General features: G+C 38.3%; 2 protein-coding genes across 2 annotated transcripts in view; one reads left to right on the forward strand and one right to left on the reverse strand.

Annotated features, from left to right (window-relative positions):
- Positions 1-20,782, reverse strand: part of MTREX (Mtr4 exosome RNA helicase) — a 46,423-nt gene extending 25,641 nt beyond the window's left edge. Inside the window, exons 1-15 of the mRNA XM_063319333.1 lie at positions 20,508-20,782; positions 19,973-20,104; positions 18,125-18,191; positions 15,893-15,955; positions 15,231-15,343; positions 14,256-14,430; positions 13,168-13,258; positions 12,691-12,815; positions 11,400-11,498; positions 10,509-10,611; positions 10,240-10,371; positions 8,943-9,022; positions 7,376-7,486; positions 6,188-6,289; positions 4,493-4,618 (exon numbers count right to left, since the gene is read on the reverse strand). Of these exons, the coding sequence (XP_063175403.1) occupies positions 4,493-4,618; positions 6,188-6,289; positions 7,376-7,486; positions 8,943-9,022; positions 10,240-10,371; positions 10,509-10,611; positions 11,400-11,498; positions 12,691-12,815; positions 13,168-13,258; positions 14,256-14,430; positions 15,231-15,343; positions 15,893-15,955; positions 18,125-18,191; positions 19,973-20,104; positions 20,508-20,623 (1,635 nt within the window). The 5' untranslated portion in view covers positions 20,624-20,782. The remainder of the gene's footprint in view (positions 1-4,492; positions 4,619-6,187; positions 6,290-7,375; positions 7,487-8,942; positions 9,023-10,239; positions 10,372-10,508; positions 10,612-11,399; positions 11,499-12,690; positions 12,816-13,167; positions 13,259-14,255; positions 14,431-15,230; positions 15,344-15,892; positions 15,956-18,124; positions 18,192-19,972; positions 20,105-20,507) is intronic.
- Positions 20,783-21,013: 231 nt separating this feature from the next.
- The window catches only part of DHX29 (DExH-box helicase 29), a 29,641-nt gene continuing 25,596 nt past the window's right edge, over positions 21,014-25,058 (forward strand). The window contains exons 1-3 of the mRNA XM_063319926.1: positions 21,014-21,245; positions 23,277-23,350; positions 24,152-24,265. Coding sequence (XP_063175996.1) covers positions 21,068-21,245; positions 23,277-23,350; positions 24,152-24,265 — 366 coding nt within the window. The 5' untranslated portion in view covers positions 21,014-21,067. The remainder of the gene's footprint in view (positions 21,246-23,276; positions 23,351-24,151; positions 24,266-25,058) is intronic.

Raw genomic sequence — 25,058 nt, forward strand, 5'->3', positions numbered from 1 at the left:
ATGTTAACGTATATGGGTCTGACTGTCCTAAATTTACCTATCGACAACAACACACGCAAAAAACCCCACCTCAAACAGCAGAATCTATACTTTATATTAGGTAATTTTTGAAGTTTTACTATTTTTCAACTCAATTCAAGAGCACACACACCTGTGTTTATTTTAAAACACAGAAATACCAATACAGGAGCAGACCCATGGCCTATTGATAAATACCAGACAAGCCAAAAGAAGGAACACGCAACCTCACAGACAAAGATTAAGTGAACTACTTCTGCATAAAACAGTATTTATTTCCTACACATTAACTACTGTTTTTCCTGAATGCTGATTTATCCCAGTTTTTTATAGTATTACATAACTATAGTGTTTCTCACGACCCCCGGCAAGAGTTTTAGTTGCTTATTACACTTTCTATGTTAGAAATCCAGACAAAATTACACTGGTGCCCAAGGCTTATTATTAATTCCTTTTGCAGACAGGTAGCTATGCTTATGCAAAGCTACTAACTTCCAGCAATTTTATCAGATGCTCATGTCCTAGAAACTTCTTCTAGCAACTGAAGCTTCTTATCACCCCCTCACCATTTACAACCTTATATTTATTCCCAATCAGCATAAATGTATTTATTTTTACAGAAATACTGCTTTTCATGCTAATACATTTTTCTTTACTTGGGAGTCTGAAAGGAATAGCCATATATGATACATAGCAGATGATTAAAACACAAAATATTTAATGATGCTGCCTCAATTATAAGGGAATGATATTTTGCTCTTTCAAAATTAAGAAACTTTCCAACAACTGCACAGTGGTCATATGAGAGAGATGTGCGAACAGGCAGAAAGTTAAAGGGAAAAGTTTTAAACTGTCTGAATTGCTATCCTCTTCATTTGCCTACTACAACAAAACAGCGTAAGTCGCAATAAATACAAAAAGACCAGATGGATTTCTAATAGCAGCATACAGGCCACATAAGCACAGTACTGCCAACTCTATAAATGAAGGCCCTGCCAAGGAGCCAGATGCGGATAGTGGAATATCTCCTACAGCTTGGCATTGGGGCACTTTATGTTCCATATGCAAATGACAAGGAAAACATAGTACTGTATATTTTATCTGGCTAGATGAATGTTTTCTTTTGATTTTTCAGTCCATCTAACTTCTCCTGTGAAGGATTAAGTAGATGCAAACGATACACTCACATTCAAGGCTCAAAAACCTACTTATATTAGCACATCTTCTTTCATTATACAAATATTCATTTCTGCAATGTAATTAGCTTAAGATTTTTGTCTTTTAGAGACATAAAAAATTACAACTGTTCAGTAACTCAGTTCTCTCTGTAGGATACATGCTTGTAACATGGCCAAATTCCATGAGAGGTGTTGCTCTGGTTTCAGAGGTCAAACCAGAGAGATGCTGTTCTGGTTTCAAAGGCCTTCTAGTATCAAGGAGAAGCTTTCCACTTCCTACCTAAACTAATACAATGTAGCTAAAGATCTTAATTAAGGAAAAAAAAATCCCATAAAATATTTCTTAGTATTATGCAAACATAGAACTATAATTTATTGTCTTCAGAACGCTATCAAACTGTATTGTAAGCATTTAGTTTTACAGATTTGTGCAAGCTGTCAATATTTACTAAATATTCAGTGGTCAAATAAATGCTAAGTATAAACGTAAAAAACTAGTTACACTGCAGAAGACAAATGTACGTTACTGAGTTTAAGAAATATTTACAAATATCCTTTGTAAGAACTCCATCTGAGATTTGAACTTTGAATTTAAGTTTCAAGTACTGTACACAATGTCGCAACAAACAGTGCCACAGCCAAATAGCACAGCTACAGCAATGCTGCTGGTACGGAAACATACTCAAATCTCCCACTCCGCTGATCGCAGTGTTGGGCAGCTGATAACATTATTCCTAGACATTTTGCTCTAGTGTTCAGGAAATGGTTTGGATCAGACATGCACTAGGGTTGAAGAGCTATGATAAAAATGTCCTATGTAAGTGTCCTATCATTCTCAATGTGGCTCATTTATTTCTTCCGAGGTTTCCTCTGTAAATCTTCAGCTTATCCTGGAGCAAAGCCACATACTTGACATGGCAGCAAAATACTACTGCAAGACCTGATTGTGATCTTACTACAGACAAAACACTGTCAGTAAGTAAAGCTTAATTCAGACACACTTAACAATCAATACAAAATGCGAATATTGAGGAAGTGTTAGCCTGCATACATTCTTGGCCTGTTTTGACATGAAATTTCCTCTATGTGTTTTGTATTTAAAGAGGAAAATAAGTATTTTTTATGTTGTACCGCTCATCTCAAAAGATTACTTTCACCACCTTTTCAGCAATTGGCTAAATTGCCACAGAAGCTATAGAAGCACCAATACCTTCCTTATAGCCGCTGCTGATCTTCTTCAAAGGTATCTTCAATTCAGTTCTAGCTCACAAGTAGTGTGAAAAATTAATGAAATACATGGATTTATTTAGATCAGTGGAGAAGAACCAAGTGGTGATACAGAAAGCAAAAAAGTTGCCATTATTTTTCCCTTTTGCTTCTTCGTAATTCAAAAGGGAAAAAAAAACGCAAAGGGCTTATAGTTTCAATAAAAAGTACTTAGTATTATTTTTTTAAAATCTGGACAAAAAATAGAGATAGTATCAAAAGATTTAAGTGGTCTACTATTTTCTTTTTTCATCTGAATTCATACAGATTTGAGTTCTACAGTTCTCAAACTACTGAACTTAAAAGAAAATACCTTCTGAATGGCTGAGCTTATAGAGTAATCTTATAAAATCTGAAAATAAATAATTGAAATACAAATTTTTCTTAAGCTATTTACAATAATTTCACATAAATTAACTTTTGGGGGATATTCTTTTATAAATTACAGACTACAAATACACAAAATTAATGCTATTTCTAAGAAATGTTTTTTCTTCTCTCATTTTGTATCTCCTGCTGTTTAGTGTTTCATCTGTGTAAGTACAAAGGTATAAAGGCTTTATTTAAATAAGCATGCCACAAAATTACATCTTTTTTTTTTTTAAATAGTCTTAAAAACTCATAAAAACAGTTAAAATACCTAGCCTTCATGCATCTCAGAGATGCACACATGCATTAAATGTGCACGTAAACAAATAAATCCATGTCCACTCTACCGAGAAAAAACAAATCCAATCAAGACTAAAAAATAAATTCAAAACCTAATGCGACCATACATGAATGAGTTCCAATATTTTTGGAATTTCTTATTTTACTAATTTCTGGTTAGTTAGCCATTATGTAGCATTCATGAAAATTCTGACTTTAAGAAGGTAAACAATACCTGTGTTTAAGAGTGATCTAATGTACACATTTATAATGAATTAACAGGTAGCACTGACTGAGCAAGATAAACAATAAAGAAGCCGCATCTGCATAAGTGACAGTAGCCATGTACATATTTTTCCCCTTGTTCTTCATTTGCCTGAACAAAGTAGAGAAATATCGGCATCTAATTTTTTTTGGCAACAAGTACATGCTTTTTATTAACATACCCTGAAGCTTACTTATGATGATTCCCAGTTTATACAAACTGGAACAATACTGTAAGTTCCGTCTGAACACAAATGACCTGCTATTTGTACCAAGGCTACAAGCTCCTGAAGACCGTCCACAGAAATTCCCCCAGAGTTTTCCATTTTAACCTGTGTGCACAATTAACATAAGCAGACTAAGATAGGCAACACACATCACAGAATTTTATGCTCCATTATGGTGATTTTTGCCATGGAATTTAAATAGAAGTGTAATGAGTGCAATGTCTCACATTCAAATTATAAAGCAAGAGGGTATTATTGCAATAATCTGTAACAACTTCCATTACACTCTGGGGAAGCCCTATAATCTAATGCCCATCTCAACCATAACAGTGGTTTTTTCAACCACTTGATTCCAAACCTCAAAGTTTCCTACAAGCACTATACATTTCTCCATAGTTAATTTCAGCTCACTGACAGCCATCTGGTTATTCTTATGTATCATACATACCTCATTTTAAAGAAGACTTTGTCCAGGTTGCCTACTACACTGCAAAGTTCATTAGCAAAGTTTTATTTCACCACAAAACCAAGCCTTTAATAATTCTTGAGAAAGATCAGCAAACCTTTTCTGGTTCAGCAATATCCTTGAACTGACTGTGATCAGCACGAAACAAACAGAATACTGCAGTAGTACTGACATCACTAGAAAACAGGATATAATTCCACCTCTCCTGACTGAGATCCCTTCTATACAGTGAAAGATGATAATTGTCTTCTAATTTTGTTCCACAATAAAAACGCCTGTGTCCACACTCCTTTCAGGAGTTGTCATCTCCTACCTGCATGATCTACACACTTTTTGTTCTAAGTGTATAATTTTACATGTTACATTATTCAAATGAGAATCACCTTAGTGCGGAGGATAAGAAAAAAAGTTAACTTCTCTCCTACCTTCAAAAGCTGCTTGCCAATTGTTGGACTCATTTTTTCGTCCACCATAAGAATTACTATTCCTCTGTCATCCATACCTCGGCGTCCTGCACGACCTGACATTTGAATATATTCACCTGAGGATATCTAGGATAAAATAAGAAAAAGAAAAAAAATAGCAAACATTATTTTTTGTTAAAAAATAGCAAGAACGTATAAAAGTGCTATTTACAATTACACAGTAAATGACCACAATGTATAAAATTAGCAAAGGAGAGTCATCCAAGACATTAATTTTTCACAGATTGAATTCATTACTCATAAGTGATCACTAAACTACTAAGATAGAAATCCATGACTACGAATAATATATGACAGCAGTCTAAGTTAACTAATGCTGCCATAGATACAGTGATTTCCATAACACAGAGGATCATCTAATAAGCACAAGAAACATTTTCCTAATGTCTTATGTGATAGAAGGTTGCTGGGCATGGTGGAGATTATTAAAATAAAATACAAGTTCAACATACTGATAATGCATCTTCACCAGCTTCAAATAACGTATCATTTCATTCAAATGATTCAAACGTAACATTGAAGTACTCACACCTACCAAGAGCAGTATCTCTGTGGCTACTAACAGTGAAATGGAAGAGGTTACTGTTACCTCAAACCATGAAATTGATAAAGAACTGGGACATGGACAAGAGCCAGCTATAACTGGTTTCCTATGTCTAAGTCAAAAAACAAGGCTTTTTCGTCATCTGTGGAACTTGCATTCCCAACACCTTCACAAGTTTCACTTTAAGTCAGATATTAAAAACTCCTTAAGGAAAATGTCCTAAGTCATTTTAAAAGCAGGAGTTCCACACATCTGATACCTCAAAGGTAGCTAATTCTCACATATATCCAAAGGACATGTAATCAGAATGAATGAATCATGAAACTGAACAGCCAAAACTAAGATTGAAGAGATGTTTATTTCATAATGCGCATATCAAGTCACTTGCCCTGTTTACTGCAATATTCTCATCTCTGAAAGATGAATCATGACACTTATTTATAAAGTTTTGATGTGATGACTTGAACGCCTTTCTTATTATTATTTACATGTGAATCACCTACCTGATTTTAATGCTTAGAACTTTTAAATTATTTGTTTTCCAGCTGTTTAGGAACCTGTCTTTCCCACCACACATGATGTCTTTCTGTCAGCTATCCAAAATACTCTGCTATAACAGAAAAACCAATACTCTCCTGAGGTAAATGATCTCTTTCATTGGGTCTGTCAAAATCTAAATTTAGTGATCTTTATATGATCCTGAGCCCACTTATTCTTCACGTTCCTCTGACACAGAAGAAAATACTTAGGTCTCAGAGTTTCAGACAAGTTGTGCAGAAGTCTTAGTCTAATCCAACTTCCACCACTAACCTTCTTCGATGTGCCTTTTCTGTTTAAATAGTCTTTATTTAGATATTAAATAGATATTATTTAAATATATATTTAAATAAATAATCTCATGCATAATCTGAGGAATCTTCTCTTCTGGAATTTGTACACTAATTATGAGTGGATTAGTGAACAAAGAAAGGTTTTTGTAAGAAAAAAGTATTTTCTACTACATTGAAGTGGCTACGTCAAGAGTAAATTTAATCCTAATAAGGCTTAAATAATGCAATTCAGTTATTTTACAGAATCTGTTTTTCACTTACCCATCGGAAATCTTTTCCATCAAATTTGCTGGCACTCGTAAATAGCACAGTCCTGGCTGGCATATTAATTCCCATCGCAAAAGTCTCTGTTGCAAATAAGGCCTAAATAAACAGACTAAAGTTAAGCAAGCGAAAACAAAGGCTCTTAAGCAAACGTGCAAAGAGTCAGAGATTGCTACAAAAAACCTCTCCAGATTTTACTACTTATGTACAGTCAACATAAGAAAATAGGCGCATTCAATATTTAAAAACGGGACCAAAACCATTCTTTCTCCCTTCCCCTATTTCCTCTGTAAAAACATGAAAACTAGTTAGATGGGACCACGAGAAAGACTCCAAAAGAAAACACAAGGGGTTGCAAATTATATTAAAGAATAGTTAATTTCCACATTCAAAGTTTGCAAGAAGGAAACAGCAGTTAGCTACCCAAAACCCCCCTACAACTTTCATGTAAGGTTAGATTTTTCTGAACGTGTGTCTGTTAGGGCAATCAACTTGGCAACCAGCTTGGTAAATGTCTACAGTCTTTCCTAGGAGGAAGATATATCATAAAGCAGTTGAAGAAAATGTTAGACATTGGAAGTTTAAATACTTTAGAATAAAATCTGGAACACTAAAAACTAGAGCTGTAACAGTGCACTAACATAAGACAGCTAAGGCAAAGTATTAAAGACTACAAGGTTTTCCTTATAGAAAGAAAAAAAACTCCAAACCATCTTCAAGAATTTAATTTTTTCAGATAAAGATAGAGGCACTTACACAAATATTTGCATTTCTCAAGGGAAGTGAGCTGCACCAATCACACCAATTAACTTGTACCACTGGAACAGCTACAGGCTTCCAGAGGTGCTGTATGCATTTGTAGAACCCAATATGTAGAGCCACAGAACAGAGCCTTTAACTTCATATGTGGGTAGCTCTGTTTAAAATTGCCTGCTTACTGGTCCACACAATATTCAGAGAAAGTTTTTGGTAAGCACTAACCTTATGCTTAGAATCATATTCAAAACACAAAGCATTTTTCAGTGCAATGTACAACAATCTTTCAGCTTTTTCAGCCAAGGAGCAGATCTCGACTGTAATACTAGTGTACATTCTGAGCAAAGACATACTTCTCTCAATTTTTCAGAATTATCAACTGTGTATTCACAACACAGAAAAACCTAAATATGGACATGAAATATATACCTTTATTAGGCCCTCAGAGAAGAGAATTTCTATAGTTTCTTTTAAGATGGGAAGCAGACCGCCATGATGGATACCAATTCCTCGCTTCAGAAGAGGAAGTACATGCTCAACCTGGGAAGAAACATATAAAGACCAGTAAACAAATTTTACTATTCGTTACTACAAAATAAAACCTGTATGGAAAATCTCAATGCTGTCCTTAGTGTCCATATAATTCACTATTTCCTGATTTTAAATACAACAAATACCCCCTCAGTATTATTTTCCAGTTAGAACTAGCAACGATACGAAGGGTAAAGCCAGAGGCCAGTCTTTTCACTAGATTAGTCTTAAATTGCATTAGGCCAACTGTGAAGCTATGCCCTAATTTACACACAGACTGAAATAGTATTTCAATTTGCTTCTATGTAAAAAAACCCAAACCTGCCTCATTTAAAATCATTTTTGGAAATAGTGATCCTGCTATGCATGAGCTATTTTGTTTCAATTTTAGGTGCAGTGATTTTACTTATTGATATGTGCTGTGAAATAGCAGAGTCAGCACCTATGAGAACCATACAAGATCTCATGTTCAGGCTGTAAGTGACTTAATTAATCTCTTAAATTCTACTACTACTAAATTATACTTCAAACAAATACCTACATAAACAGCTTTGTCTCTGTTTTTCTCTTTGAAGATTCTCATTAAAAATCTATTAACACTTGGTTACCATCCCAAACCTAATTCTGAGAATACACTTTTGAGATACCATTGCCTACAGAGACCAAAACAGATTACTTGGATATAACACCAGTTATAAGTTTACCAAAGAAACCAACCCAATATACCTTATACATTGGATTCCTATTTTCCATTTTTCTCAAGTTCACAAACAAAACAGGTGTGACAAACAAAACAGGTGTGAGATATCCAAAGCAAGCAGGCATGGCCAAAAATTAAATGATTGTTTTTTTGAAGGAAAAATTGCCATGCTCACAATAAAGCTCACTACAGTAAAAAATGATGGACAAAAATAACTAAAGGAGGTAGAAAGAAATTATAATTTTAGTGTTTGTTACAAAAGGACTGAATCTTATTATATTCTGTCCATTTAGAAGGCTGTATTTTTCCACTGACAAGACAGTCACTGTGCTTAGTCATTATACAACAAATTAGAATGCAGGTGCATCAATTCAACTTTTTGAAAAGCTCAACAGTCAATACCTGATAAAACGCGTACTGTACTCTCATATGAACTACTCCCAGACAGTTTTAACCCAGATATATCTCTTTATAAGCCCTTATGTTTACTTAAAAACATAATTAAAAAAACAAAACACAAACCACAGGGTAGGAATTCCATTGTTAATTTTGGCATATGTGATTTGCTGGCATCAAAACTGGAAGGATCCTAATCACTGAGTCCTATTTCACAATGCCAAGGAGCAATGCAAGAGATATTAAAAGCCAGGGAGATGAATGAGAACACCCAGTATATGATTTGTGTACGCACTAAAAAAGACGCACAACCTCAAAAGCTGCAGAAAACAGGAGAGCAGCAGCTACCCCTACTGAATCTCCACTCACCTGAGGAAGCTTTTTGTCTTCATCTGACAGACAATCAATTGCATTATTGAACACTTCTTCAACCATCTTTTTTTCTTCATCTGAGAAGGCAATTTTTAAGTTATTACAAAATCTATAAGGCTAATACCATATGTAAATAAAGAGTTACCACATTCTAATACTTACAAAAGTTTACAACGGAATTATCATGGAAGACCATGAAGTCTATAATGAAAACCACCCGCATAGGGTCAGACGATCAAGACTTAAATGTGAGCCTGAAGGAGCCCAACAGTAACCAGTAGATGCTCAGCCAAAAGGAAAACAGAACAAACCTGGCAGAATAATCCAAACTTCAGCTACTTCCCAGCTTGGGGTTTCTCAGTTTTATGTACTTTCTGTCTATTTCATAAACCTCCTCCTTTCTCTTCTACCTACTAGTCCCTATCTGCATGGACTTAGAGGCTCTTCCCCTTCTCCATTAATTCTCAAAGTTTACACCCTTTAAGTAGTACGAATATAAAGAGTACACACTCAAAGATATGACTGAAGAAAACATAAAAATGCATGTCTGCACTTATGCATATCTCCTCATTTCCTGACAGAAACGGTTGCATTATTTTGCAACACTGAGTCAGAACATCCAAGACTGGAGCGAGTAAGCAAGCAAGACCCTGAACAGTTCACCGACATGAAATGATATGTTGATTTACAGGAGGTTCCTTATTTTTGTCACAACTCTTAACATTTCCGAGAAGCAATGAACTTAAACTGATTTTCCAAGATTGGTCTTAATCCAAAATGAAAAAATCTTCTTTATTTACCATCTGGGTTTTTCTTTGAGGAGAAGAGGGAGGCAGGGAGGAAGGAAAGAAAGAAAACTGGATTGAATCATTGAGAAACAACATTCTAGTGGTTTGTTATACAGTTGTTTTCACTTTGAAAGAATATTTGTTTCTCTAATGGACATAACATGAAAATTTTGGGAAATACATTTGTTATGATATAGTCTTCTCCCATTATAGATAGAATTTTCTAGGAACTCTTGCGCTATTATTACAGTGAACAGGATTTTTGAGAAACAAATGAAGTTTAAAATAGAGGAACAATTCAACATTGTGATGACCAAGTACTCTTTGTGCACCAACAGTTTCCTACTGAAAACAGCCTACATACCAGCATAATAAAGGAAAAAGCAACAGGTATTTTTCATTAGTTTTTACACAAGAAGTCCCACAGGAAAATAGAAATATCTAACCAGAGTAACATTTCACATTAAACTACACTGTGAATAAAACTAAGTTTTATTTATCTGTACCTGTATTGAAATCCAACTTTGTCATCTGAAGTGCATAGGCTTCACAGTCTTTCTTACTGAAGCTGAAAATAATCACAGGTTGGAAATTCCTTTCCATGATCATCTTCACAATCTTAAAAACATTTGAGGGACCTGCAGGGAGATTACATTAATTTAAAAGTAATTTTAGCAAAAAACGACCTTCAGGAATAATAGAGACACTTGCACAACCTGCATACAACTTCGTTGTATTACACAAAAAGTTACTTTAGAATGTGACTCAAACTCACCTTTCGTTCCTCCTTTCCTGCCTTTCTGGTCCCCTTTTGCTAAGTCTCCCGCATCTCTAAGTACCTGCATTGCTGTATTGAAATTATCTTCTCTGAAATCCCCCTAAACAAAAAACACAAAATACAATTGTTTTGTAAGCAATTACTTCTTACATAGCCCACTTAAAAATACTTAGTGCTTTGCATAGCCAGTACCATTACCCCATATCTACAGGCAGAAGGGAAAAATAATGCATAAGGTAGTGAGTGAGTTTACTAGGTCAGCACCACAGCTCAGAATTACTTTGGTGTCTCTGAAGCTCATTGTTCTATCCACCACACCATCAACCAGGCTAGAACTGCTGAATGTCACAACACTAAAACTGAGCTTCAGGAATGTCTACATGAAACTACATTGCCCAATGAAGACACAGCTTCAAGTGCAGTAATACTGTTCACAGTATTAGCTACTGATGTAAAAGCCGATGATGAATTTTAAATAAATTGTTGCGTCAAAATTACCTGAAGACACAAAAATATTTTGCCCCCTCAAACAAAGTAAATTTTAGATGCTGCTACATTTTCTTTCGAGTGAGAATGAGTACAAGGAACATAAACTACTTTGCAGATTTACAGAAAGCAACATGCACTTAGAAAACAAAACAAGGATGAGGGCACTTAAGACATCCCAGCAAAGTATTACTCAGCTGGCTACATGACATTAAATAATACAACCAATCTCTTCTATAAGACCACACAAATTTAACGACAATTCAGATATCACTTGTACCCATTTGTACTTGTTTTTAATATAAACATCCTTTGTACAGCAAATCCAGATTTTGCAAGAGATCAAGCTCGTGACTGATATGTGAGGAAAAAGATCTTTCAAACAAACTGAATATTCCATACATTTTCATCAACCACCAGATGGAGTCCGTCTCCTCCTGCTGGGAATATATAATGCTGCAGTGGAGTGGGTCGATAGTCAGTATAAATCACATGGCAAGGCTATAAAGAAAGAACAGCATACACATAAATATTTAATGTTTCTAATTGCACTGTAAAAACGCTTGATGGAAAATCCAATACATTACTATTAAGATACACCTTTCTAGAAACCAGAAAGTAAGACTCACAGAAACTAAGATAATAAATTTTCTTTCCTGAATATGGATTTTGTACTAATGACGTTGCTTAAGAAAACAAAAGTTTGCGAACCTTTAGAAGAACACAAGTTGGCTACAAAAATTCTCCGTCATGAACACAAAAAGTAACATCAGGCAATATTTCGTTCTGTATTATTATAGACTCATAATCCTAACACCTTTAAAACCAAAGGAAAAACTGCTTATTTCTATTTTGTAAAAAAGCCTGTAGTATTTCTTACACCACCTAAAAAAGGCACATGGTAGACTTTTAGGAACATTTAAGGTTTTATTGCAAAGAGAAAGCTTATTAAGAAAAAAATAGACAAAATGCTTCGCTCAAAACATCGAATATTATATAAATCTGCTTTAAAAAAAACTAATCAGAGACTAGTGTTCTGCAAAACCAAGTCAAGGTCTTGAGCTAAGCTTAAATAGGCATCTCTTACACTACACTCCTTCCATCACAAATAACATAAGAATCAGCCTCTGGGGTATTTTAAAATTGGACCAAGCTTTTGTGGGTATTAACTTCCCTAATTCTAATTCCCATATCTTTCCTGCGAAAGCATCTCTTAAACAGAATAAAACAAACTTAATGGTTACTGGACAGGACAGACTTCTTACATTCCTCTTTTCTCACTTTGTTTGCATGCATATGTAGTATTTTCTATGGATTTACTATTTACTTTTGATTTCCACATGGCCTTTTTACAGAGGCCAAAGAACCTCGTCTATCAGCCCTATGAAAATCATAGTATGTTCACCGTGTTTCATAATTCAGAATGTTTGTTGAAATCAAGTTGGTGTCTAAATAAGTGTGGAAAATAAACTTTAAACAAACAGCTTTAACTTTGCTACGCAGAACCAACGGCCAGTATAGCTGTAAAACCTAGGAGTACAAGCAGAGAAACCAGGAGTGATCTATTCCATCATTTATAAGCAATAAGATGATGACTAAAAAGACTCTCAAAGGTTCCAATCTCATCCACCAAAGAAACAGTATTATGCCACAAGACAACAAGAATGGAGGTATAGCACATCAGAAACATTACCTGTTTGTGAAGATGGCAGATCCATTCAGCAAACTGACGGGCATTTGGAATAGTTGCAGAAAGGAACACATAATGAACATTGTCAGGAAGCAAAATAATTGTCTCCTCCCAAACAACACCACGTTCTGAAAATAGAAAATTCACATGGGAAATTTATGTGATTAAAGCCTATTTTTCAGCTCTGAAGCCAAAGAACAGCATGCTTAAAGGCACAATAAAACAAAAACTGAAAAAAGCTTCCCCTGTACAAATGGGGTACATCGAATGCCCTCAAAGTGGCTTTTACCTTGGCAAAGAAAATGCAGACTGCGACACACAATAACCATCTTATATACATTCAATAGAAAACAAATTCTCAATGACGTACGCACAAAGATGACTGAATTTAAGAGAGAGAACAAAGATTTAATTATTCAAAAGAAAAAAAAATTGTTCTTGGGAAAAAAAAGTATTGAAAAGAAAAACCGTATAGGATACCTGAATCTCTCATGTAGTGGATTTCATCAAAAATGACCCATGCGACTTCTCGCATAACCTCAGAACCTCTGTAAAGCATACTTCTCAAAATCTACAAGGAAAAAAAGACAAGGAAAAAAACCAACAGAGATCCATCACATGAAATAACAGTCACATGTTACAGAGATGTCAGTAAGAAACTACCAGAATTTTTGGTTCACTTTTAAATGGCAGTATGAAATCTTATTTTGCACAAAAGTTAAAAACATTTAAAGATTGGCTATGAGATGCTTTCCAAGTTGATTCCAATCTATCAATGTCATGATATGAGACAAACTGGTTTCCCTGCAAGAACATGGAAGGAACATGAAAGAAAAAAACATTACTTTTCTCACAGCCTCTATGTGTTAGAATATTTGTTACAGGTTTCCAGATCTACTTCTGCCAAGTCTCTTTCTTCCATCATCCTAATACATAACCTGTGATTAAGAGGATTTCTTTTGTCAGAAATCAAGCCATCCTGACTCTCCACCCCAATCTTTCCCTATCAGAGTTTTCTCTGTAAGACTCTTTACTCCTTTGAGGTAAAGGCAGAAAAATGAAAATTACAACTCATGGCAGGACATATGTCTATAACAGAAAAATGACAAAACTGTGGCAAAGGTGAAAAGTGGTATATTCCTGGAGTACTAGCACCTAGCATGAACCACTTCACTATCACTCAATGATTTTCCTTTCCCCATTTGGTTTCCCTAGAACAAAATACTGAACCTACAGGATTCAGTAAGTCTGACTCACTTTCAGTACTTCATATCTATCCAAATAAAACTCAGTTTCTTGAGGATTCAATAAATTAAGTTCTGCCTTTCTCCATGTGAGAATGAAAGTTCCTGACTGATAGTCCAAAAGGACGAATTTACAGAGATTTACCTAACTTCTTCCAATAACCAAAGGTTAGAACATTAAAGGGAGGCACAATGAACTTTAATAACATCTTCTACCCTAATTGGGCTTATTATGGTAGCTTCAATCTTTTCATATCAGACCTTCTCAGCCAAAAAAGGGTAGAAGAAAACACAGAAAGATCAAGAATTAATGTCTGATCTTACCTCAGTTGTCATGACCAGACAAGAAGCTGTGGGATTAATGGTGACATCCCCAGTCATCAAACCAACATCCTGAAATTCTTCATACATCTCACGGTACTTCTGATTACTCAAAGCTTTAATTGGACTTGTAAATATCACACGCTGTTTCTCCCTCAAAGCCAGGGCAATTGCATACCTGTAGTCAAACATTGTACATTAAAGTTGTCAGGAAGATATTCACAGCATATTACTTTCCTCTAATCTTCTGCTTAAAACATAAAAATAAAATATGCAATCCAGAACACCAGTAGAATGATACGAAGCACTTCTTAACCAGATCACTGAATTCAGTGCAATCTTAACTCAACTATGTAAGCCTCTCTGGAGGGTGACAAATCATTGACAAGTTAACTGGTTTTTATGGACATCAGAGCTCAACTAGTTTAATCTAAAAATCTAATTGTCGCTGTCTCATGACAAACTATTATTATTTAAACCCATGTTCTAATATGTATATCTCACTTCTCACCTTTAGTCAGCAAAGCCACTGCACTGTCAGACCAAACTGACAAAAAATGCACACTACCTTTTAAACATTTCTTGCCCTATAAACACCAAGTTGCAAATTAAATCAAACCAGTGCTTCTGACAAAGCAAAGAAAACACAAAAGAAACTCCTCAGCAGTTACAGCCAGGGCTAGAAAACAAAGGTATTTCTTCCTAAATGCAGAAACTTTCCTTTCAACGTATACAATAACATCTCAACAAAATCAGACTGTTTATAAATAAGAGGTAATCTTAAACACAAAATAAGCCTTTTGCTACCCACTAAACAAGATCAAAGTTCTTATATTCAAGAGTAGTCAATTCAATTCTAACACTGATGGTCCAAAATTTGTGTCACAAAAACTGAGACATAACAGCTACTGATGGTTCAACAAAATGACATGACAAACATGACACCATGCTCTTAGAGCCTGTCAGAAAATTACTTACTCTGCACAAACAGTTTTACCAGCTGATGTATGAGCTGACACTAACACAGACTGGTTATTATCTACACAAAGAATAGCTTCTCTCTGAAAGGCATCAAGAATAAATGGATATTCCTAAAAAGAAAGAAAGCAAAAACATTATGTATTTTTAATACAGATTGTTGCTTACATCTAATTGATTTTGTGACTGATCTAGTGTGCAAATTACAAGCAGAAATTAAATCCTGTAGATATTTGTAGCTTCAACTGATATTAAACCAGTATTTTGCAACGTCTTTATATTTAAATAATTTTATCTAATACCAAACCTAAGACCTTTGCTTATGTCTTTGTTGGCATATCAAATGAAAATCTTGGCCCAGTGACTGAATTCTCTCTAATTTACTAATTTAGGAAGAGGAACTACAGTGTACAACTGAAGCCACCACCTGATGTTGTAGAATATAACTGAAATCACAACAGTCCATCCAACCCCATTCAACCACATCATTTTGCTCTATGAAAATTTAAAATATAGAAACACCAATTTTACTGATGACAGGACATCTTTCCAAGATGTTCTTTTCCAAGCCTTACTGACAAAGTACCTCATTTTTCCCCTCTACCCTCATCTTCTGCCTAAAGCATACGCAAAAAGAAAAATAAACACAATCTATGACATACTTTTGCAGCTTTTCCAGTTCTCGGTTTCAGACCAGTGAATTCTTCATCTGCTGGAAGCGCAACCTATAAAATACATTTTAAATGAAAACAATTGCAGAATTCTTGCTGTCCACTCCAGTGGCATGGCAGGCTATGAAGAGCTGTAGCACAAGATGTAAAGTGCATGAAAAATAACTTGAATTTCTATCCTGTTTCTATGAACTAATGTGTCAAGGCTTCCTTCCTTCCGCTCAGAGTTTTTCAACCAGTATCTCTGTCCTCCTGCCCCAACAGTACTCCTTCTCTCAATACTCCGATACTCCCTGTCTTGCATGAAATATTTCTGCTTCATCTTCATCTGCCTTGGAACATTAGATCTTCAGGCCAAGACACAGTCATGGCTTCTGGCCAACAGACGTTAGAAGCAATTACTCATCCCCCATTGCTAACACACCCTTTGCAAGGATAATGTATTTATACAGGTAAAGTTCCTGTTCCTGGCCAACATCTAACGTTCATACTAAATATTTAAGCTCTCTTTGGTTACTAAGAGATGGCAAACCGCGACCAGACATCTCAAGATAACAAAGATTGTACATATTCGTGGGCTTTAAAACCTGTGGCATCAATTGTGTATACCATTCTTCATACGAAAGGTCTAATCATACAGGGTTCTTGAATGTGACCCTAATTAATTTAAGCTAGCTCTGGACGATAGCACTGAAGACAAAATGAGCATAGAAGTACAAGGAAGTTAAAATTTACACATTTAATTCTCATAGAAACTCTTTCTGACATCTTTGGATGAAGGATGATTTTAAAAAATAAATAAAAACAGCATTAATGCTTCTGATTTTTCATATTTTAAATTGTATTTATGTCTATTAACACTATTTGAAAATTGATATTTTCATTATTTTGCTTTTACATAATTTTTTTTCCCTTTTTACCAAAACAGTTATCTTCCTCACAAGAAAGCCGTTCATTTTTGAGCCAGAATAGCAAACTACTTCAATCCCTACTTAGATAGCACTATGAACACAGAGCTATTTTAACAACCACTGGGTTTTCCTTGTCAACAACAGCACTCAGAACGTGCTTGGTACCTTTCAAATATCGAAACATACCAACATTATCACTGAGTCTTTCACAATCACTCACTTTATTTCAAGTATGATTCAAACTGATTCTGGTAAGATATCCTATTAATTTTTCAAGCGCATTTTCTGCATCCTCAGTGCCAGATCCAGACCTCATCTCTTTACAAGCCTGTTCTACCTTAAATATAATATGAAATAATATATCTGCTTGAGGGTAGGAAGGCTCTCCAGAGGCATCTGGACAGGCTGGATTAACAGGCCAGGGCCAACAGTATGAGATTCAACAAGGCCAAGTGCCGGGTCCTGCTCTTGGGTCACAACCCCATGCAGCGCTACAGGCCTGGGGAAGTGTGGCTGGAGAGCTGCCTGGCAGAAAAGGACCTGGGGGTGCTGGTCACCAGCTGGCTGAATACAAGCCAGCAGTGTGCCCAGGTGGCCAAGAAGGCCAATAGCACCCTGGCTTGTATCAGGAATAGCGTGGCCAGCAGGACGAGGGAATTGATCGTCCCCCGGTACTCGGCACTGGTGAGGCCCCACCTCAAATACTGTGTTCAGTTTTGGGCCCCTGACTACAAGACACTGAGGTGCTACTGCGTGTCCAAAGAAGAGCAAGCAACAAAGCTGGTGAGGGTCTAGAGCACAAATCTTATAAGGAGCAGCTGAGGAAACTGAGGTTGTTTAGCCTGAAGAAAAGGAGGCTGAGGGGAGACCTTATCGCTTTCTACAGGAGGCTGTAGCAAGGTGGGGGGCGGTCTCTTCTACCAAGTAGTAAGTGATAAGACAAAAGGACATGGCCTCAAGTTGCACTAGTGCTGCTTTAGATTGGATATTAGGAAAAATTTCTTCACTGACAGGGTTGTCAAGCATTGGAACCTGCTGTCCAGGTAAGTGGTGGAGTAACCATCTTTGATGGTATTTAAAAGACATGTAGATGTGGTACTCAGGGACATGGTTTAGTGGGACTTGGCAGTGTTAGGTTTACAGTTGGAGCCAATGATCTTAAAGGTCTTTTCCAACCTAAATGATTCTATGATATAAGTACAAGCACTATAAACAGTATTACTATACTGGCATACACACATATTATACTGGTAATACACACAATTCTATGAAATAAGGCTATACTTTTCACGCCATTTTTCATTGCACTCACCTCATGTGTACAACCTTCAACAGTCTCCACAGCTTGCACTTTCACTTGAGGCATCAGTTCTGCCAGACTGAAAGCATATGAGTTAGCATTGCCAGAAAGGTATTTAAAAATCCCGTTTTCTTTATAAAAGCAAAAATATTGAACTGCACTTCCATTTTAACTGTAACATTAAAAAAAGGATGCAAAAACTTGAAACAGACAGGTGGCAGAGACTACTACCAGGACTAACAATACCTCTGTGTGTTAAAATTTTGCTGTTATATAAATCTACTTCAGCTACTGCTTTGGGATTTTTAACACCTTTAAAACTTGCACCAGAAAACAGCACTTGGATCACAGTGGTTCACATGAAGTTTTTCTGATTAAACGGGGACTTGTTTTCAATATACAACAAAGCAAAATTCAAGACCTGTATTCTTGCTACTAGTTATGACACCAAGTAACAGGCAGCCTGAAGCATCCCAAGCAGCTGCCTTAAGATGAGACACCTCTTTTCTTTACCAGTCCTTTCTCTCATGGCCACAAGAACAGGCCAGTGTCTCACTGCATAAAACACTGTTTTTTTTCTAACAGTTTTAAAATACTTAGTAAGCTACTGTAGGCAAGTATACATTCTACTGAGACCACTAAAACAGGAACTGACTTAAAATGTTGACTCTGGTTCTGTTTTGCTTCTTTACAGGTACCCTTTGTTTACAGTGTTCTGAGAAGTCTTCTCATTACTTTCTCACAGAAAATCTTACCTTGAACTTAAGAAAAATTACCATGTAAGACCGAATGACAATTCACACCAGAATTGTGTCTAACGGAAGTCAATAATACACCACCCAGAGAAAAGTAAAGAACACAGCAAGCACACAATTTTTATTTCTATAGTAGAATTTTGAACTCTCCTAATCATTTTCTGAACCAAAATAAATTTCCAAGTTCCCAAGAATCTCTTAAGATACACTGAGAAAGTGCCCACTGTATCCCTTCAATCTGTTTTCAAAAACCTTCATAATATCTGTCATGAAGTTCTGGAAAGAAAATAGGGAGAGCCTTACCCCCCCCAGCTGTTGACATGTCCAAGTATACACCCCTCTCCATGTCAAATAGCTGCCATTTGTACTTAAAGCACCTATGTACTTAAGGTTACAAATATTTGCTGCAGTTATAATCTTACAGGCCTCATATCCCGGTTTGAGGTAAAACAGAACCAAATTTCTGTTCAGTAATTTTACTTTTCAGTTAAGTCTCTTCTAACTAGCTTTACTCTACTTTGCTATATGCCCTTTTGGAGGGTCGGAAGTGGAAGAGTTCTGCAGGGTTGCACTTGTGGGGAGAAGCGGACAGGACAGGTGACCCAAAACTGACCAAGAGGGTATTCCATCCCATCTGCATCATGCTCAGTATAAAAGCTGAATTCCTCAGCCTTGTTTCTGTCTCCATGGTCAAATTCTTCTTCCTGTACCCCCAGCCAATTATGTCTTTCAGTGGCATGATGCACAGCAAGCCTGCCTCCTCCCATGTGCCTCACTGCTTATCCCTTGCTATATGCCCAAAATCAACACAATGGCTTTGATCAAGAACCACTGATCCATGTGCAGTACTCATAAATACATGAACATTTCACACCGCAACTGCCTGTCTGTCCGCAGTATTATTTTAAACATACTCAGTGCTTGTCACTGCTGAAGCTCTACTACCAGCACATCCTCACTTACATACATAATGGAAAATGAACTTCATAAGTAAATTCACCTTTAAATGAAAACACTGCAAAGCTACTTACATCAACGCTTCACAACTAGCATACAGCTAACCCGTATGCCTTGCTATAATTTACACATTAACCTCGGCACTTACTTAGCATCTTCTGATACAACATCTTCCAATTTCGGCTTCTTTCCCAAAACAGCGTCTTTGGTACTATCGACCTCAACCTCCCTTTTGGTCTTCCCTGTCACAGCTACTGAGCATTTTTCCTCTGATCGTTTTCTGCAACATAGATAAAAAATTTAAAGGTTTGCCTCTTTTATATACGCATTTTCAGAAAAGAAGTCAGGTGTCCTACGGGCAACAGTGATCACACTGCACAACCCAGGCAAGTCCACACACAAAAACCACCATGGGTTTTCAAACCACTTCCCAGCTAAGCTTGCTCCCAGGTCCCGGTACTCCCCGATCGTCCATTGTGCCAGGGCTGCTACAGCTCTGGGGCCAGTGATCCCAGCGAAGCGTGTGCCTTTAGGCTGCACCGACTGCACGGTGCCGAGAGGGTTCAGCAGCTCAAACAACCTGGCAGAAGGCGGGCCCAGCAGTGCGGCCCGAACCTCATCCGCCAGAGCACTCCCGGCCCTGCTCCCCCGGCCCCGCTCCCCCGGCCCCACCGCGCCCTCACCCCGGTCTCCTGGCGCCCTCGGTGCCGCCCGCTTTGCTCTTCTTGGCGCCGGAGGCGGCGGCGGCCGGATCCTCCTCAAACACGCTGAAGAGCTCGTCGCCAAATGCGTCCGCCATCTTCCTCGCTGGTCCCACAATGCCTGGCGCGGGAGGGCCTCCCCCTGCCCCGCCGGATCCCTGCCGCCCCTACCCCGGCTCTGCACCCCGAGGAGAAACAGAGCCCCCCGCCACCCACGGGCACCGGCAGCCCCACGCAGGCCCCGATCCCACCCCACCAGCACTAAGGAACCGCCGGCCTCCCCTCAGCCCACAGCCTCCCCGCACAAAACCTCCCCACAACCCCCCGCGGCCGGCGGTGGCCCTTGCCCCGGAAGCTGATTCCCGCAAGGCCTACGAGGCCTGGCAGCGGCGAGGTGCGCTCCCTCAGGGCTGACCAATGAGAGGCGGAGGGCGGTGCCAAGCGAGTGTTAGCGACCAATGGAGAGTGGCCAGGAGGGCGGTGCCAAACGGAGTGCCCGGATGTAGGGGCCGAGCCGGGTCCGCTGCGGGTAGAGGGGTGTCATGGGTGGCCGCAACAAGAAACAGCGGGCGGGCAGCGCGGCCCACACCGCGTCCGCCGCTACCGCCGCAGCGCGGGCCCGAGCCGCTGCTGAGGCCGGTGCTGCTGCTGCCGCGGAGGCGGGCAGCCGGGCGGCGCCGCGGCCGCCGCCCGCCTCCAAGGAGCCGCGTGTCAAGCAAGGTAGCCGGCCCCGCGGCCTGACGCGGCCCCGGGCGGCGAGCCTCGGCGGCGAGCCTCGGCGGCGGCCCGCCGTGGTGATGAGGGGTGCGGGGTCCTGGTGGCTGAGAGGGGGCCAGGAGCGCAGGGAGGGAGTCCCCAAGGGCGCGGCCTGCGTCCGCCTGCGGGCCTGGGTATGACGGGAGGAGGCCTGACAGAAGGCCCGGCGTTATCGGGAGAGGCACATTAACTGCCCCCCGATACGGGTCTGGTCGGGCCTGGTTTGAGCCCGTCTCGCTTCAGCGGGCGTCCCTGAGCAAATGAGACTTCTTGGCAAGAGGAAGTTTGTCATTAGATTACTGGCAGTTATTGTGGAGCAAGTGTTGGTGCAGCACTTCCCTAGTAATGCGCTTCTCCTGTAGTTGTTCATTCCACATGTGCTCAAAGCTGATGTAATGTGGATTTGGCATATTCTTTTTTTGTATCACGAAAAAACATCCAGAGCAAATTCAGGGCTGGAGGCACTTCAGCAGTGTTGGATGAGCTGAGAGATTACTGCTCTGGGTGCAGCCTGAAAAACTAATGTTCTTCAGCACTGTGAGGTGTCTGTTTTCAATAAACCAGCTTTGCCAGAAGTAGCATCTCAGATATTTTATAACAGCTTGTGGTGCAGACTATAAGCAAAGCATGCAATGGCCAGGCCATTTGAGATTCCAACTTGTTAACACAAAGTCTTGTAATCCGCTAATTTAAAGTTCCTGAACCTATTCGTGTCCTCTGCTTTTTCAAATTTGGGCTCTGCTAAGTGTATTCCTTCTGTCTCCCACTCCTCCAACACAATGGTGCTCAGTCCTCTTCAGAAATTATTCTGCTTCTATCACAGATTGTCTGCTGTGGTGAAAGATAGGTCAGTGTAAGTGAAAATTAAGTTAGTGTAGTCCAAGTACTGTGTAGTTGCACGGCCTACCACTAAGTGCCAGTGATTAGCTTGTGAGGGCTTGCTGCTCTTTGTAGCTCCTGACCAGAGGTGGTGTGGCTTTTTTTCTGAAATGTAGTTACCTACACCCCATCCTGATCTTAAAATGGGTTCTCGTGGAGCCGCTCTGCAGGCAGCCCAGCACAGACGAGCTGTCCAACCTGCCTGCAATCAGGCTGAGGAGCTGGGAAGTACCTGTGCCTCCTGGAGCACAGTGCTGCTCCCTCTGGGGTGGTGTGCAGTCTCCAGGGTGGTGAAAGCTGTGGGGATGCTCAGTTTCTTTATATCTGTATCTGTGCAGTACTAGAAACAGTACGTGTGTTCTGAAAAAAACAGAATCCAACAGCAGGCTGTGTGTTGTCATTGTAATGACAATGAATATCTTTGTATTTTTTCCTGGCAGCTGCTAAGTGTAAAGTATTTTAAGAATGACCATAGCAGATCAGACCAAAACCCTCTGTAACCCAGTGGCCTCTTCTAGATAGGGGCCAAAAGCAGGCGCCTAGGTAAGAATAGGTTGGACATACTCTTACATCCTCCACCGGTTGTGACAGGGTCTTCCTAAGGCAGATGCAATGTTTTTTCAGTGCCCTCCCAAATTAATTTATTTCTTTACTACAAAGCCCTTGTCTGCCCTTGGATTTAGCTAAATGTCTAATATCCACACTTTAGAGACAAAGAGTTCTGTTACATAGCTATGCACTTTGTAATAAAAAAAAAAAACCAACCTCAACGGTCTTACTTGTTTTGAACTTGCCGTTACCTTCCCTATTTGTCACTCCTTGTTCCAGTGTTGAGAGGGAGTGATCAGTCAATCCCATTTCCTTGCACCGTACCACTTGGGATTTTATATTTTGTCTACCAGGAGTCAGACCCTTCTTCACTAGTCCTTGTTCAAGGGCCTTTCTGTACTATTGGTTATTCTTATTGTTATGTACCTTTGTGTTTCTGTCAAATTAGTGTAATATTTGCTTGCGCTAACCTGTGTTATATTTGGTCTGCTTTAGCTAGTGTAAGCAATGTTCTCTGTGTTCTGCTTAAGAACACATTTGAAATTGATGGTTGTTTGCAATTTGCAGGTCCAAAAACATACAGTTTTAGTTCAACAACAGATTCCAGTGCTGCTGCAAATCTAGATAAATCTGTTCTTAAGGTAAGTATCTTTATTAGTTTTCATAGTACTCTTCTTGCTGAGTAAATATTTTTTCAGCTCTTCTTCAGTATTATGTTATGCAGGCAAACTATATTAATGTATTAGACATTGACTGTTAAGAGCTTGATATGTTTGGGATTTTGAGTGTGCTTTAAAAATAAACTAACAGGGCAGGAGAATGTCTATATTTTTTTAAGTAACAAATGATACATTGCATGCAAGACTACTAAGAGTTATGTTTGGGTTTCTGCTGTGCGTATGTATTCTTCCTGTCAGAGGAAGAATACAGAGTTTATACCACAACCTCAGTAGCAATTGAAGCTTGGTTCATGTTTTAGAAGTGTTAAAAATACTAAAATTATTATTTTACTATAATTACTTTTTTTTTTTAAGCCAGAGAGCAAGGAAAGTGTCATAGATTATATCTTGATGATCAAATTATTTTATACCAGTTCTTGTAAGCAGAGGAGAAAAGTCTTATTCTTTCCTGTAGAATTTTTTTTATTTCCTTACAGTATTTCCTTTGACATACTAAATTTCCTTGAAGATGTAAATGGGGCATTTTCTGTAATAAGGAATGAACTGTTCTATTTCAAGTAAAAGCTTATAGCTTGCAAAAATAAAATGAAAAAAGTGTCCCTTTCGTAAGAAATGCTTACTGCATTTATGGAAAGCTGGAAAAGTTGTGATTTGAATGGTGGAGAGATTTCTGCATTCTTATTTCCTTAGCCACAAAGAGCATTGATAAGTCATAAAAATTTGTAATGTTTTGCTTTTTATCAACTAATTTTCTCTGTGCAGGTGATGATAAATGGCAATTTGGAGAAAAGGATTATTGATGTAATCAATGACCATAAAAAACGAAATGATGACAAAGGGATGATTTCCAGAAGACTTACTACTAAGAAACTACAGGTAGTCTTTAAAGTGTTGTTCTCTGACCATTGTTTATTTAGAATAAACGGTTTATTTTTTGTCATTCATATCATGTGTCATACTACACTTCTGCATCCAGTACAAGCCAGCGTAGCATGCTTTTCAGCAGTTATATTAATGATTAGTCAGTAGAAGCAACAAGTATGTGTATTAGGAAAGATACGTCTTTATGTGTTCATTAAGTAAAATCAGAGTCTTCAGACAGGATAGAGGAATAGAACTTAATCTGAATATTTTATGATTCCTACATTTTTTGTTCTATATAGTTTGAAAACTGTAGGTTTATCTTTCTGTTGCCTAAAATAAAAGCTCTTGAAACCAAAAGTAGTTTAGGGAGGAGATACTGCTTTATTCAACTTCGGGCGTTAGGGGAGAACCCACAAATCTAGCACACTTTACCGGGGATATTCACCCATTATTTATACACAAAAGATTCTCATAGTTCTGCCTACATAATACATAACTCCACCTAGACTTACATATTCATTAGGATGACTGAATAGCCTTTTTGGACATGCGTATTAACTTTTGCTGCGTCAGCAAAACACTTCCGTCCAAGCGTGAGCTTCTCAGTGGTCGTTTGGGTAAGGAGACCCTTCCTCACATTATCCTATTAGGGTATTGAGTTATCTCAGGGCAGTAAAAGTTTACTGTAATTTTGCCAACTTCTTGAGGATAATAAAGGTGTTCCTTGAAGTAGACACAGCTCTATCCTAATCAGTATAGTAGTACATACTTGATGCATAAAAGAACCTTGAAGTGATTAACTACT

Source organism: Chroicocephalus ridibundus, chromosome Z (genome assembly GCF_963924245.1).
Source record: "Chroicocephalus ridibundus chromosome Z, bChrRid1.1, whole genome shotgun sequence".
NCBI classification, from domain to species: Eukaryota; Metazoa; Chordata; class Aves; order Charadriiformes; family Laridae; genus Chroicocephalus; species Chroicocephalus ridibundus.